This window comes from Mobula birostris, chromosome 21 (assembly GCF_030028105.1).
Source record: "Mobula birostris isolate sMobBir1 chromosome 21, sMobBir1.hap1, whole genome shotgun sequence".
Lineage (NCBI taxonomy): Eukaryota > Metazoa > Chordata > Chondrichthyes > Myliobatiformes > Myliobatidae > Mobula > Mobula birostris.
Window position 1 is genome coordinate 52,783,522 of NC_092390.1, and position 16,345 is coordinate 52,799,866.

The 16,345-nt window shown below is 40.7% G+C and overlaps 1 protein-coding gene across 5 annotated transcripts in view; it reads left to right on the top strand.

Moving 5' to 3' along the window:
- Window positions 1–16,345, top strand: part of LOC140185796 (L-seryl-tRNA(Sec) kinase) — an 84,942-nt gene that overhangs the window by 3,914 nt on the left and 64,683 nt on the right. For 4 of the 5 annotated variants that reach the window (XM_072239481.1, XM_072239478.1, XM_072239479.1 and 1 more), the window contains exons 3-6: window positions 2,542–2,743; window positions 4,026–4,101; window positions 13,848–13,941; window positions 15,352–15,551. In XM_072239481.1, coding sequence (XP_072095582.1) covers window positions 2,542–2,743; window positions 4,026–4,101; window positions 13,848–13,941; window positions 15,352–15,551 — 572 coding nt within the window. Of the gene's footprint in view, window positions 1–2,541; window positions 2,744–4,025; window positions 4,102–13,847; window positions 13,942–15,351; window positions 16,166–16,345 lie in introns of those variants that run through there. The other variant, XM_072239480.1, reaches the window with a different exon arrangement.

Consider the following 16,345-nt stretch of genomic DNA (forward strand, 5'->3'; position numbering starts at 1 on the left):
GTCTGTTGAAACCAAAATTGAGCTTTTTGGCCATCAGACTAAGTACAATGTTTGGCGTAAGCGAAACATCGCACATTATTAGAAACATAAAAACACATATTAGAAAGCGTGGTGGTGGCTGCATCATGCTGTGGGGATGCTTCATTGCGGCAGGCCCTGGAAGATTTGTGAAGGTAGAGGGTAAAATGAATGTAGCAAAATACAGGGAAATCCTGGAGGAATACCTGATACAGTCTGCAAGAGAACTGTGACTTGGGGGAAGGTTTGTTTTCCAGCAAGACAGTGACCCAAGGATAAAACCAAAGCTACTCAGGAATAGCTTAAGACAACAAAGTTAATGCCTTGAGTGGGCAAGTCAGAGTCCACACCTCAATCCGAATGAGAATTTGTGGCTGGACTTGAAAAGGGATGTTCACTTATGATCCCCATGCAATCTGACAGCTTGAGCAGTTTTGTAAGGAAGAATGGAAAATAAAATTGCGGTGTCCAGAAGTACAAAGCTGATAGAGACCTAAACACACAGACTCAAGGCTGCAATTGCTGCCAAAGGTGTATCTACTAAATACTGACTTGAGGGGGGGGGGGGTGAATAATTATGCAATCAATTATTTTGTGTTTAATAATTGTAATAAATTTAGACCAATTTGTAGAAACTTGTTTTCACTTTGGCACGAAAGAGCCTTTTCTGCTGATCAGTGTCAAAAAAGCCGAATTAAATCCACTGTGATTCAATGTTGTAAAACAATAAAACATGATAACTTCCTGGGGGGGGGGGGGAGGTGAATACTTTCTATAGGCACTGTATAATCAGCAGATAGTATGATTGGAAAGAATCTTCTGGCCTCAGGTATGGTTCACTGGACAAGAAGATGCTATGGGCCTGCTTCTGTACCTTAAATTTCTTTGAAGACCATTATTTTTTAGTCATTATTGAACCAAAGGTAAGGTATTGTATATGAAGGTCATGTTTTGCTGTGTTGATTAACTTGAATAGTTGCATGTGCTGTGTGTGACGGTTGGTCGTGTGTTTTGCACCTTGGCCCCAGGGGAATGCTGTTTCTGGCTGTATTCATGTGTATGGTTGAACGACAACTGAACTTGAACTGTATTCAGCTGTGATGACATTATGTTGAATAAATAAATAAACTATATTCTCCTGTCGTTTAGGCCGTGATGAATTGGCAAGTGTTGTACTACCTAAGTTCCTAGATAAAGAATAGTCCCTTGAGTTCAGAAAGTGTTGGAATTAGAATTGTATAATTATTGTCATATGTACCAAGGTTCATACAGATCAATTCATTACACGGTGCATGGAGATAGTAACAATACGTAGTAACAAGGTAAAACAATAACAGAATGCAAATAAAATGTAACAGCTACAGAAAAGGTGCAGTGCAGGTTGCCTATAAGGTCCAAGATCATTGTCATAAAGAAGTACATTATGAGTCTATTTTATACTAGGGAGGCATTCAGTAATCTTGTAACAGTAGAATAGAATCTGGCATTGAACCTGGTGGTCCGTGTTTTCTAACTTCAATGAACATTGACTTCTCTAACTTCCGCTAATGCCCCACCTCCCCCTCGTACCCCATCCGTTACTTATTTATATACACACATTCTTTCACTCTCTCTCCTTTTTCTCCCTCTGTCCCTCTGACTATACCCCTTGCCCATCCTCTGGGTTTTTCCACCCCCTCCCCCTTTTCCTTCTCCCTGGGCCTCCTGTCCCCTGATCCTCTCATATCCCTTTTGCCAATCAACTGTCCAGCTCTTGGCTCCATCCCTCCCCCTCCTGTCTTCTCCTATCATTTTGGATCTCCCTCTCCCCCTCCCATTTTCAAATCTCTTACTAGCTCTTCCTTCAGTTAGTCCTGACGAAGGGTCTCAGCCCGAAACGTCGACTGTACCTCTTCCTAGAGATGCTGCTTGGCCGGCTGCGTTCACCAGCAACTGTGATGTGTGTTGCTTGAACGTCCAGCGTCTGCAGAATTCTTCGTGGTCCGTGCTTTCAGTCTTTTGTATCTTCTGCCATAGGAGAGGGCAGAAGAGAAAATGTCTGTGGTGGGTGGGGTCTTCGATTATGCTGGCTGCTTTATTGGGGTCACAAGAAATATAGATGGTCCAAGGGGGAGGTGCTGGTTGCTGTGATGAGCTGATTTGTAGCACAGACTCTCTTGACACAATGATTATCTCATTCAAAGAAAGTAATCGTAAAACAAAGTTCAATACGTGACAGGAATGGAAATTTATTGGAACGTGTAAACTATTCTTCAGATTGCATCTGAGCTGAACCTTATCTGGCCTGCGACTGATTTGTGTTTGTGCTGCATTATCCTTTATATGAACTAAAATACTTGTCAATATTGGATATGTTGTAAAAATTCTGCTTCTGTACTAACTAGCTAGCAATTTTTTTTGACTGATTATTTTTAATGCAATCAAAGATCCAGGCTGGTTAGTGCAGAAGTAAGATTTCTGTTTCATAAAAATTACAGAAATTATGTTAAGATAAACAGTAAACAACTGCACATTTTCTAAAAGATTCCATAGGCTTCTTGCAGCTGTTTCTGGACTGTCCATTTGAACTATGCCTGAAGAGAAATCGTGAGCGAGGTTCCCTAGTAAGTGATGAAACAATAGTCCTGATGTCAGCAAAAATCCAACTGCCAGACCCTGAGAAGAATTCATGGGAAAAGAACAGTATTATACTGAAAAATACAGAAAATATAATGGAAGATGAAATGTAAGTTTTTAAATTTTCTAATTAGAATAAATCTTCTTTAACACTTTTATGCTTATTTGCTTGGGTAAATGATGAAATATCCCAGATGCACATCAGTTGTATTCGAAGCCAACTTTTTGTTAGGTTACTGGATTTCATTTAAAGTTAATGGAATGCTAAATTTGTAGTTATCACTTGACAAACCTATTCTTCTTGCCAGGGAACTTTGCTATGTATTATGGAAGCCCAGGATGTCAGATTGATGTATGCTTTCACTTCAGCCTGAGGACGCTGTACAGTGAAAATGTAACTGATTCTGATTTGGAATTTGTCCTTGATGGGTACGTGAGGGAGGATAAGTTACAAGGGGAGTGGGACTACTAAGAGGCCACAATAACCTGATGAGCCGACTGCCAATCTCTTGTGTCATGCCAAATAAGAAGAAATGTAGTCATTGTTGTTGTCTTTTGGATTAAATAGAGGTATCAGTTTACTAACTGGTGAGAAGGATTATGCAGTTTCTCAAAGTATTGTGCTGTAATTTCTATTCTGCTCTAAAATAAATGATATCATCAATTGTCACGGGAATTTGTTTTGGTGTACTCAGGGTTGAAAGAATGGAGAATTGGATAGAGTTTCATATTATGATAAGGCTCAGGCAATGTTTAAACAAAGTGTGTGCAGATAGGCACGTAACAATTGAGTAGCAAAGGTTATTTATTTATTTATTGAGATGCAGTGTGGAACAGGCCCTTCTGGTGCTTTGAGCTGTGCTGCCCAGTAACCCTGATTTAACCTTAACCTAACCATGGGACAATTTACAATGACCAATACCAGCTGGTATGTCTTTGGACTGTGGGAGGAACCGGAACACCCGGAAGAAACTCACGTGGTCACAGGGTGAACGTACAATCCCCTTACAGATAACAGCGGGAATTGAGCCTGGGTGGCTGGTACTGTAAAGCGTTGTGCTAACCACTATGCCACTGTTATAACCAAGGCCAAGTGCGAATTGCATCCAGGAAAGTATGTTCATAAATGAGCAAAGAGTCTAACTTTCAGGAAGGAAAAGTAAAATCCTTAGGAGCACTTTAAATAGTAGATAAGGAATTTTGAAAACACCTTTGTCCTTGTACACTTTCACAATGTTTATTTATTTCCCATCAATTGAGAAATGTTGATGCTAATAATTTTCCTAAATAATTGTCAAATCTATTTCTCATACATAAAGTTTCTATCCAGTATTATGTATTTTAGTTTTACTGCTCATTTTCATATGCGTTACTCCTATTTTATTTTATAGGCAAAAGCTATTTGAACTGCTTGATATCTCGTTAGAAAATCCAGAGAAGCCATTGGAAGAAAATATTGAACAAAAGGTAAATGTAATGGTTCACACCATTTACTATGTTTGGTAAATTTGCTTTTAACTGTTATCTTGGTACATAGATCTGGCTTTTGGCAGGAGAAGAAATTCACTTATGTTAGCAGCATCGATGGAACTGATTGGTGGGAAAAAAAGGTTCTCTAGGGAATCCATACACATCATTTGCAAAAATGTTTCATATTTATTTCCACAATTGTCTGAAGCACTGCTGTATTTTAAAAGCTAATTTCAGTGTACACTAACAATATGAACAGGAAGTGACATAGTATATACATTATCAGTTGTAATAAGAGTTTTGTTTTGGATCAAACACCTCTCATCTGAACTAGAAAATGTTACTTTTAATGTACTTTGTTATTTGTATAATTAATTGTTGAAGGTTTTTTTTAGCCTCTGCAATAAGGATTATTTACAACAGGTAGCGATACATCCACTGAGCCAGAAACAGGTAGTTGGTCACTTGGTCATCAAATGGGCCCTCCAATATTTTTTTTGTTTCCAATGAGACACTAGTTGCAATTTTTAAGTGGACACAGAACAGAACAGTACAGCACAGGAACAGGCCCTTTAGCTCACAATGTTGTGCTGAAACAATTAAATTAGTAATAAGCTCATAAGATCTAGGAGTAGAATTAAGCCATTAGGGTTATCCAGTCTGCTCCACCATTCCATCTTGGCTGATTTATTATCCCTCTCAACCCCATTCTTCTGCCTTCTCTCTCAACCTTTGACACCTTGATTAATCAAGAACCTATCAACCTCTGTCTTAAATATTCTCAGTGACTTTGTCTGCACAGCCATCTGTGGCAATGAATTCCACAGATTCAGCACCCTTTGGCTAAAGAAAGTTTTCCCCATCTCTGTTCAAAATGGATGTCCCTCAATTCTGATACTGACTTTATAGTCCTAGACTCCTCCACTATAGGAAACATCTTCTCCACCTCCAGTCTATCCAGACCTTTCAATAATCGATAGGTCTCAGAGAGATTCCCCCCCCCCCCCCGTTCTTCTAAACTCCAGTAAGTACAAGCCCACAGCCATCAAATGCTCCTCATATGTTAACCCTGTCGTTCCTGGGATCATTCTCGTGACCCCCGTCTGGACTCCCTTCAGTGCCAGCATGTGCTTAGATAATGGCCCAAAGCTGCTCAGTATGCTCCCAAGTGTGGTCTGACCTATGCTTTATAAAGCCTCAGCATTACATCTTTGCTTTTGTATTCTAGTCCTCTCAAAATGAATGCTAACATTACATTTGCTTTTCTCACTACCAATTCAATCTGCAAGTTAACCTTTAGGGAATCCTGCACAATGACTCCCAAATCCCCTTGCACTTCTGATTTTTAAAAAATTTCTCCCTGTTTAGAAAATACTCCGTGCCTTTATTCCTTATGCCTAAGTGCATGACCATCCACTTCCCTACATTATACTCCATCTGCCACTTCTTTGCCCATTCCCCCTATTTGTCTAAGTCCTTCTGCAATACCCTGCTTCCTCAACGCTATCTGCCCTTCAACCATTCTTTGTATCGTCCACAAACTTGGCCACAAAGCCATCAATTCCTTTATCCAAATGCTTGACATACAACATGAAAAGAGGTGGTCCCAACACTGTTCCCTGTGGCACACCACTAGTCATGGCAGCCAACCAGTAAAGGCCCCTTTCATTTCCACTCTTTACCTCCTGCCAGTCAGCCAATTTCTATTGATTCTAGTATCTTTTTTATAATACCATATGCTCTTACTTTGTTAAGCAGCCTCATATCTGGCACCTTGTTAAAGGTCTCTGAAAATCTAAATAAACAACATTTACTGACCTTCCTTTGTCTATCCTACCTGTTATCTCTTGAAAGAATTCCAACAGATTTGTCAAGTAAGATTTCTCCTTTAGAAAACCATGCTAATTTTGGCCTACTTTATCATATTCCTCCAAGTACTCCGAAACCTCATCCTTAATAATAGACTTCAACTTCTTTCCAATCACGGAGGTCAGGCTAACTGACTTATAATTTTTTTTCTGCTGCTTCCCTCACTTCTTAAAGACTACAGTAACATTTGAAATTTTCATGTCCTCAGGAACCATTCTGGAATCTTGTGATTCTTGAAAGATTATACTGATGCCTCCACAATCTCTTTAGCTACCTCTTTCAGAACCCTGGGGTGTACACCGTCTGGTCCAGGTGTCTTATCTACCTTCAGACTTTTCTGCTTCCCAAGCACCTCCTCCTTAGTAATAGCACCTGTTCCCCAACACTCTTGCATTTCTGGCATTCTGCTAGTGTGTTCCACAGCGAAGACTGACATAAAATACTTATTAAATTCCTCTGCCATTTCTTTGTCCCCCATTACTACCTCTCTAACATTATTTTCCAGAGTCCAATATCCACTTTCGTCTCTCTTTTACTCCTTACATATCTGAACACTTCTTCTGTATCATCTTTTATATTATTGGTGAGCTTACCTTTATATTTCATCTTTTCTCTCTTTATGGCTTTTTTAGATGTTTTCTAGTTTTTAAAAGCTTCTCAATCCTCTACTTTCCCATTAATTTTTGCTGTATTATACGCCCTCTCTTTTATGGTGTCTTTCACTTCCCTTGTCAGCCTATCTTCCAATCCTCTATCACCTCTATCTAGGAATTGGTTTCATTTTTTACCAACAGAGTCACCCCACCCCCTCTGCCTCCCTGCCTGTCCTTTTGATGCAATGTGTATCCTTAGATGTTAAGCTCCCAACTATGATCTTGTTAAGCTCCCAACTATGACCACCTTTCAGCTACAACTTGGAGATGCCCACAACATTGTGCCTACCAGTCTCTAACTGCATCACAAGATCATCTACATTATTCCGTATACTGTGTACATTCAAATATAACACCTTCAATCCTGTATTCATCACTCTTTTTAAATTTTTTTTCGCCACCTGTTACATTTTAATTCATCCCACTGTCTGCAATGTTGCTCTATCATCTGCCTGTTTTTCCTCACTGTCTGAGTACACACTACCTCCACTTGTATATAGCAAATGCCCCATTCCCAGCCCTATCAGTCTGGTTCCCGTCCCCCTGCCAAATTAGTTTACACCCTCCCCCACATCTCTAGCAAACCTGCCTGCAAGGATACTGCTCACCCTCTGGGTTCAGGTGTAACCTGTCCTTTTTGTACAGGTCATACCTTCCCCAGAAGACATTCCAATGATCCAGAAATCTAAAACCCTGTCCCCTGAACCAATTCTTCAGCCATTCATTCATCTGCCGAATCATCCTATTCTTAACCTTACTGGCACGTGGCCCAAGCAGCAATCCAGAGAGCATCAGTGCGAACCCTAAGGCCAGGGAAATTCTCACAAGGAAGCCCTGCTTTTCAGCTTTCTGCCAAATTCCCTATACTCTCTCTTCACGAACTTCTCCTTTTTCCTACCTATGTTGTTGGTGCCAGTATGTACCACAATTTCCAGCTGTTCATCCTCCCCCTTTAGAATGCTGTGGACCTGATCTGAGACATCCCTGACCCTGGCACCTAGGAGGTAACATACCATCTGGGCGTCGCTTTCCCATCCACAGAATCTGCTATGTGCCAACTGCATAAGAAAAACTTCTGGGAAACTTAGAACCTCTGCCTGTACTTGTCCAAGCCCGTTCTTGTCTTAGCCTGTTATGTCAAAGTCGGGTCACTATATCAATGCATCACTCTAACCCCAATAGTGCATTCCAGGCACCTTTTACTCTCTGTGTTTTTTAAAAAAAAAGGCAGACTTGCCCTTCACATCTCCTTTGAACTTCCCTCTCTCAGCTTAAATGCATGCCCTCTGGTATTAGACATTTCAACCCTGGAAAAAAGATGCTGTCTGTCTACATTATCTATGCCTCTCATCATCTTATAAACCTCAATCAGATCTCCTCTGCTCCAGAAAAACAACCTTTGTTCATCTTCTTGTTATAGCACATGCCCTCTAATCCAGGCAGCATCCTGGTAAACCTCTTCTGCACCCTCTCCAAAGCCTTAACTTCCTATAATGGAGTGACCAGAACTGTATACAATTCTCCAAATGCGGCCTGACAACAGTTTTACAAAGCTGCAATACAGCTTCCTGGATTTTGAACTCATTGCTGAAGCTAATCAAGGCAACCATGCCATATGCCTTCTTAACCACCCCAACAACCTGTGTAGCCACTTTCAAGGAGTTATGAGCTTGGACCCCAGGATCCCTCTGCTCATCAACTCCGTTAAGGGTCTTGCTTTTACGTTTGACCTACCAAGATGTAACACTTTACATTTGACTGGTTTGAACTCCATCTTCTGTTTCTTCATCCATATATGCAACTGACTTACCATATATCCCATGTAATCTGGTATGTAGCACACTTCTTCAGTTTGTACCAGTAATTAGAGTCAGCAGTTAGGCAGCCTTACCAGGAAGCTTTAGGAAAAGGCTCACAATGTGCTTGTGAGAATTTCCCTGGTGTTAAGGTTGGCGTGGATGCTCACAATGAAATTTTAACAAAGCTTGACTTCAAATATTTACCCCAAATTCATGGAGTCTTCTCTCTTTGAGTTAACGACTGTTGGTAGGCTGAGGTTGCTGCCAATTTTATAGGTGAGTACAGGAGATTAAAAGGCTATTCAACAGATGAGAGTAGATTTTATTGAGATACTATAGTGTGTGGAATAGAGCAGTTAATTTCAGGGGACACTTTTTCACATTAAAGAGTTAAGTAATGTAGAGCAAATATTTAGGATCATTCAGGTCTTTGGTCAGGAAGCCTTAACTCAAGATTGATCAAGTACGATAGCCTTCAGAATTGTAGAATAGTATTGTTTAAGAGGAGGTTTGCTGCTAAAACTTAGAACTTAGAATAGTACAGCACAGTACAGGCCCTTCAGCCCACAATGTTGTGCTGACCTTCAAACCCTGCCTCCCATATAAGCCCCCAACTTAAATTCCTCCATATACCTGTCCAGTAGTCTCTTAAACGTCACCAGTGTATCTGCCTCCACCACTGACTCAGGCAGTGCATTCCACGCACCAACCACTCTCTGAGTAAAAAACCTTCCTCTAATATCCCCCTTGAACTTCCCACCCCTTACCTTAAAGCCATGTCCTCTTGTATTGAGCACTGGTGCCCTGGGGAAGAGGCGCTGGCTATCCACTCTATCTATTCCTCTTATTATCTTGTACACGTCTATCATGTCTCCTCTCATCCTCCTTCTCTCCAAAGAGTAAAGCCTTAGCTCCCTTAATCTCTGATCATAATGCATACTCTCTAAACCAGGTAGCATCTTGGTAAATCTCCTCTGTATCCTTTCCAATGCTTCCACATCCTTCCTATAGTGAGGCGACCAGAACTGGACACAGTACTCCAAGTGTGGCCTAACCAGAGTTTTATAGAGCTGCATCATTACATCGCGACTCTTAAACTCTATCCCTCGATTTATGAAAGCTAACACCCCGTAAACTTTCTTAACTACCCTATCCACCTGTGAGGCAACTTTCAGGGATCTGTGGACATGTACCCCCAGATCCCTCTGCTCCTCCACACTACCAAGTATCCTGCCATTTACTTTGTACTCTGCCTTGGAGTTTGTCCTTCCAAAGTGTACCACCTCATGCTTCTCCGGGTTGAACTCCATCTGCCACTTCTCAGCCCACTTCTGCATCCTATCAATGTTTCTCTGCAACCTTTGACAATGCTCTACACTATCTACAACACCACCAACCTTTGTGTCGTCTGCAAACTTGCCAACCCACCCTTCTACCCCCACATCCAGGTCATTAATAAAAATCACGAAAAGTAGAGGTCCCAGAACAGATCCTTGTGGGACACCACTAGTCACAATCCTCCAATCTGAATGTACTCCCTCCACCACCACCCTCTGCCTTCTGCAGGCAAGCCAATTCTGAATCCACCTGGCCAACCTTCCCTAGATCCCATGCCTTCTGACTTTCTGAATAAGCCTACCATGTGGAACCTTGTCAAATACCTTACTAAAATCCACATAGATCACATCCACTGCACTACCCTCATCTATGTGCCTGGTCACCTCCTGAAAGAACTCTATCAGGCTTGTTAGACACGATCTGCCCTTCACAAAGCCATGCTGACTGTCCCTGATCAGACCATGATTCTCTAAATGCCCATAGATCCTATCTCTAAGAATCTTTTCCAACAGCTTTCCCACCACAGACGTAAGGCTCACTAGTCTATAATTACCCGGACTATCCCTACTACCTTTTTTGAACAAGGGGACAACATTCGCCTCCCTCCAATCCTCTGGTACCATTCCTGTGGACAACGAGGACATAAAGATCCTGGCCAGAGGCTCAGCAATCTCTTCCTCCGCCTCGTGGAGCAGCCTGGGGAATATTCAGTCAGGCCCCGTAGACTTATACGTCCTAATGTATTTTATCAACTCCAACACCTCCTCTCCCTTAATATCAACATGCTCCAGAACATCAACCTCACTCATATTGTCCTCACCATCATCAAGTTCCCTCTCATTGGTGAATACCGAAGAGAAGTATTCATTGAGGACCTCGTTCACTTCCACAGCCTCCAGGCACATCTTCCCACCTTTATCTCTAATCGGTCCTACCTTCACTCCTGTCATCCATTTTTTCTTCACATAACTGAAGAATGCCTTGGGGTGTTCCTTTACCCTACTCGCCAAGGCCTTCTCATGCTCCCTTCTTGCTCTTCTCAGCCCCTTCTTAAGCTCCTTTCTTGCTTTCCTATATTCCTCAATAGACCCATCTGATCCTTGCTTCCTAAACCTCATGTATGCTGCCTTCTTCCACCTGACTAGATTTTCCACCTCACTTGTCACCCATGGTTCCTTCACCCTACCATTCTTTATCTTCCTCACCAGGACAAATTTATCCCTAACATCCTGCAAGAGATCTCTAAACATCAACCACATGTCCATAGTACGTTTCCCTGCAAAAACATCATCCCAATTCACACACGCAAGTTCTAGCCTTATAGCCTCATAATTTGCCCTTCCCCAATTAAAAATGTTCCTGTCGTCTCTGATTCTATCCTTTTCCATGATAATACTAAAGGCCAGGGAGCGGTGGTCACTGTCCCCCAGATGCTCACCCACTGAGAGATCTGTGACCCGACCCGGTTCATTATCTAGTACTAGATCTAGTATGGCATTCCCCCTGGTCGGCCTGTCCACATACTGTGACAGGGATCCATCCTGGACACACTTAACAAACTCTGTCCCATCTAAACCCTTGGAACTAATCAGGTGCCAATCAATATTAGGGAAGTTAAAGTCACCCATGATAACAACCCTGTTATTTTTGCACCTTTCCAAAATCTGCCTCCCAATCTGCTCCTCTGTATCTCTGCTGCTACCAGGGGGCCTATAGAATACCCCCAATAGAGTAACTGCTCCCTTCCTGTTCCTGACTTCTACCCATATTGACTCAAAAGAGGATTCTGCTACATTACCCACCCTTTCTGTAGCTGTAATAGTATCCCTGACCAGTAATGCCACCCCTCCTCCCCTTTTTCCACCCTCTCTATCCCTTTTAAAGCACTGAAATCCAGGAATATTGAGAATCCATTCCTGCCCTGGTGCCAGCCAAGTCTCTGTAATGGCCACTACATCATAATTCCATGTTTGTATCCAAGCTGTCAGTTCATCACCTTTGTTCCTGATGTTTCTTGCATTGAGGTACACACATTTTAGCCCTTCTACCTTACTGTCTTTGCACCGGTGGTGGGAATATTGGTTTCTTTTGAAAGGAAGAGTTAGATTGGGTGAGTGGCCATCATTGTTTGCAATAGCTTGTCATCAGAATCAGATTTATTATTCTGGACATATGTCATGAAATTTGTTATTTTGAGGTGGCAGTACACTGCAATACACAAAAAGAATTACTGTAAGATAACAAATGTGTAAAAATAAATACTGTAAAAAGAGTGCAGAATAGTGAGGTGGTGTTCATGGACTGTTCAGAATCCTGATGGCAGAGGAGAAGAACATGTGAACATGGTGGATATGCTGTGTTGGCACTATAATGTGTGGTGACACTTGTGAGCTGCACAAGCACATGCTTGGATTGTGTTGGCTGATAACACAAACAATGCATTCACTGTATGTTTCAATGTACATGTAATAAATAGAGTAAATGAATCTGCGTCTGAAGAAGCTGTTCCTTAAAAGTTAAGTGTTAGTCCTTAAGTTTCTGTACCTGCTTCCTTACACTAGTAATGAGAAGAGGGCTGGCCTTGGATGGTGAAGATCTTTAATGATGAATTGCACCTTCTTGAGGCACCACCATTTAAAAATCTCCTCAAAGGTTGGGAGCCATGTACCCATGATGAAGCTAGCTAGGCTTACAACCATCTGTAGCGATTTTCAGTACTGTGGATTGGTGCCTCCATACCAGGCAATGATGGAACTAGTCACAGTGTTTTCCACAGTACATCTGTAGAAATTCACTAGAGCCTTTGGTAACAAACCAGATCACCTCCGACTCCTCATGAAGCATGGCCGTTGGCATGCCTTTTTCATGATTGCATCAATATGTTGGGCCCATGATAGATCCTCTGAGATGTTAACACCCAGGAACTTGAAGCTGCTCCCCCTTTCCACTCGTACCCCACAATGAGGACTGCTGTGTGTTCTCCTGACTTACCTTGCTGAAATCCTCAAACCCGTGGTCTTGTTGACACTGAGTGCAAGGTTGTTGTTGTGATGCCACCCAGCCAGTGGATCTATCTCAGTCCTGTATGCCTCCTGATCACCGTTATGTGTTAACGCTATCAGCTGGATGGTGATCTGAAGTGTAGGAAGGCAGGTAATCTCAAGGACTGCGTTGTTTTGGATTGATCCAAGCAGTTTTAAAATGTTTGTGGAAGTTAGACATTTGGAATCATTCATTGTATTTTGATCGATTTGACAGCTAACAAGTCAGAAAGATTAAGCTTTGCCATCCGCCAGATTCTTTTTCAATTTTCTATGATCCATCATTGTTTTGACTCCTCAGATGGGATTTGCATCAAGATTCATGTTCATGAAGTGCTGTTAAAAATGTGTGGGCTGTTCCTGTTTTAGTAGAAATCCTGGGACAATATTTTGTAATATATTTCTCTGACTGTTAACCAACTGACCTAAATCTGCACCTATGTCTTATGGTTTTATTCAGGGTGTGAAAGGTTATGGGGAGAAGGTAAGAGAATGGGGTTGAGGGGGAAATAGATCAGCCAAAATGAAATGGTGGAGCAGATTTAAAGAACCGACTGGCCTAATTCTGCTCCTGTGTCTTATCATCTTATTATATTTCTCCAAATTATTACCCTATGAAATTTATGAATTGAAGTGGGTTCTGCATGACCATAGTTAGTGATTGATAATCAAAGCAATATTGGAATGTGAGAAACAGGTGGTAGATTAGGCCACATCTTCTCTCAAACCTCAACAGCATCAAAAACTTGTTTATTTAAAAGCTTACGTTCCTGTAGCAATAGACATCCCAATTGTGTTTCAGCAATTGAAGATATATTCCTGCGCCCTAATACTATTATTTTTGTTTTTCAAAACTTATCAACACAGTTTCAACTTGGAAATATCGCATTGCTAAAGGCTGCTCTTTCCTGCTTTTTATTTACCTAAGTTTCAACTTACTTAATCAACAATTATTGAGATTAATTCAGAATTGCAAGAATACAATAATGATTTGGCTCAATTATATAATTGTTTAAAATATTTGCTTTTGGCTTCACATTTAGGAGAGAGATCGTGCCATTTGTGCAGCTAATGCTCTTCATCAAGTAGATCAAGCCTTCCGTCGTTTAGTATCTCAAACCATGAAAACTGCAAAAGGTACAACTTATATAGTAGGAAAACATGAGAAAACAGGTTCATGAACCCATTAAGAAAAGCAAGCCAGGCACTGGGTTTCAGTTGAAAAAGTACTGAATTCTAAAGTTGGGAAGTTGTGTTAAACTTTCATAAAACTTCATTTAGATTACATTTTCTGAATTTACCTAATTGATTCTTTAAGTTGTGAACAAGACACAGAAATGCTGGGCATGATTTTGGAACTGAGAGTATGCATTGATAAAGCTTAAGTGGAATGACATTTAAAAACATGAATGCACATATAACTGAAACATCATGATTCCAGGGAGGGGGGCCGGGAAAGGGAAGGAATCACAGTGAGTGGGGAAAAATCAAACTGGACAAAGCAAAAGGTTTCTGATACTAGAAATCTGAAATTGTCACCAAAATTGCTGGGAATACTCATGAAGGCAGGCAGCGACTATGGACAGAGATTTCAGAAACAGAGAGACTCTGTTTCCCTATTGCTACTGATTTTTGGCATTTTCTGCGTTTCTGAAGAAAAAGCTACAACTTGTAGACACAAGGAAAACAAAATAAAAGCAGGGGATGACTGGCCATGCGTGTTTTTATTGGTCATTTTTTTTCTGGGTAACAGTCGGGTTACTCCCTCAGCAACAGAACTGTGCAGGTGCTTTCACACACACACACTGAGGTGATTCAAGCTGAGGCAGCAACTGGAACGACAGTCTTCCGGCTCCAGACACCCAAGTTTGATCCTTACTTTGGATGCACTCTGTGTAGAGTTTTAACATTTTCCCTGTGATTTTGTGGCTTTCCTCTGAGTGTTCCAATTCCCTCCCCCATGCCAAAGGCATGTGGGTTGGTAGATTAATTGGTTACTCTGAATTATTCCTGGTGGAGGTGGGTAACTGGAGAGTTGCAGAGGTAGGGCAGATGATGAGAATGTATGGAGAAAAATGGGATTAGTGTAGATAGGTGCCTGCTTCATACATTCTATAGATACATACAATGAAAAAGAAAAGGAATAGAGAAGTATGCTGATGGATTTAGATGAGGAAATTTGAGAGGAGACGAGAAAAGAAAAAAATTGCTTGTAGGACTGGTTGTGTCAAATGGCCTGCTTCCTTTGCCACCTTTCCCATGTAATCCTTTCAATATGACTAACCTTCTGCTTTTGTGTACTCATTTATATGGTAATGCAGCATGTGTAGCAAACATTGATTCAAGGAAAAAAAATATTAACATGAAATGCTTCACATAAGATTATGTTTTTTTGGTTTAGTACAGTAAACAGAAAACAAAACCATGAGGAAATGAGGCATTAGATCAAATTTGACTATACAGTTTGTTCAAATACCACGAAAATCTCTTTATATTTGCGTTCAAAATTACAACTTTTCTCACATTGACAAATTATTTTTGCTCTAGCTAAGAACCTAAGTAAGTGTAATCTGAAGTTGCTGTCTGAAGAACTGAACAAGCTTAAGACTGTGCATTTGGAAGGCCTCCGTCATCTGATCTCCAAGGGCAATCCTCTAAAGCCTTGTGATGTTGATGTCATTGTCCAAGAGTCTACACGTGAATTTGATCAGAAAAAAGAAGAAATTCTGAGGAATTTTCTAAAACCTGTAAGTTAATATGCTATGGTACTGTCCAGTTTGTCTCAGTTCTTAGTCTGGATTGGAAAAATCATTTACTGGAGAACTGCATAGAATTTTTATCACCTTGCTGTATGTTGAGGTATACAGGGTAAAAGCATATATAATTGTTGTGCAATTCAAACAAATAAATCTGTTAAAAGATTGCAAATAAATTAACTTGTTTCACTTGTTTCATATAATGTACAGAAGTAAAATACCTTGGATGCTAGAAAGCAGGAAAAAAACAAACTAGAACTGTTCTGCAAATGTAGATACTTTTAGTAAGTTTAAAGCTGTAGATCGGGGTCGGCAACCTTTTTGCCTCTGTGGGCCAGATCACGTATTAATGAGCGGACAGTGGGCCAGATAAATGCCATAAAAAACTTAGAATATGGGAATTATCCATTTAAATACATCTAGTTATGTTCTGCCTCAAGTTAATGAATAATGTGTGCTAGAAAATCATTTGTGCTTAACCAAGGATGCCAATTAGTAATCAACTCAGTTTAGTTGTAATTTATTTCAATCAAGGCATCTTATGAATCTATTAAAAGGACACATAGAATAAAACGTATGAACATGATGCATTGAATGGTGGTAAATTATGTATAATAAAAAAATAAAATTTTAATGCAAGCAGTCGCTAAATCAATGTGAAAGTTGATGCTGTTTGTTGCTTAAAAGCTTCTCAATATTGGGTGTCAGGCTTCTTGATGCCAAGAGCAAGACATTATCCAGATGGGCATCAGTCAATGTCGTTCTCAAATAGTAGTTCTTGATGT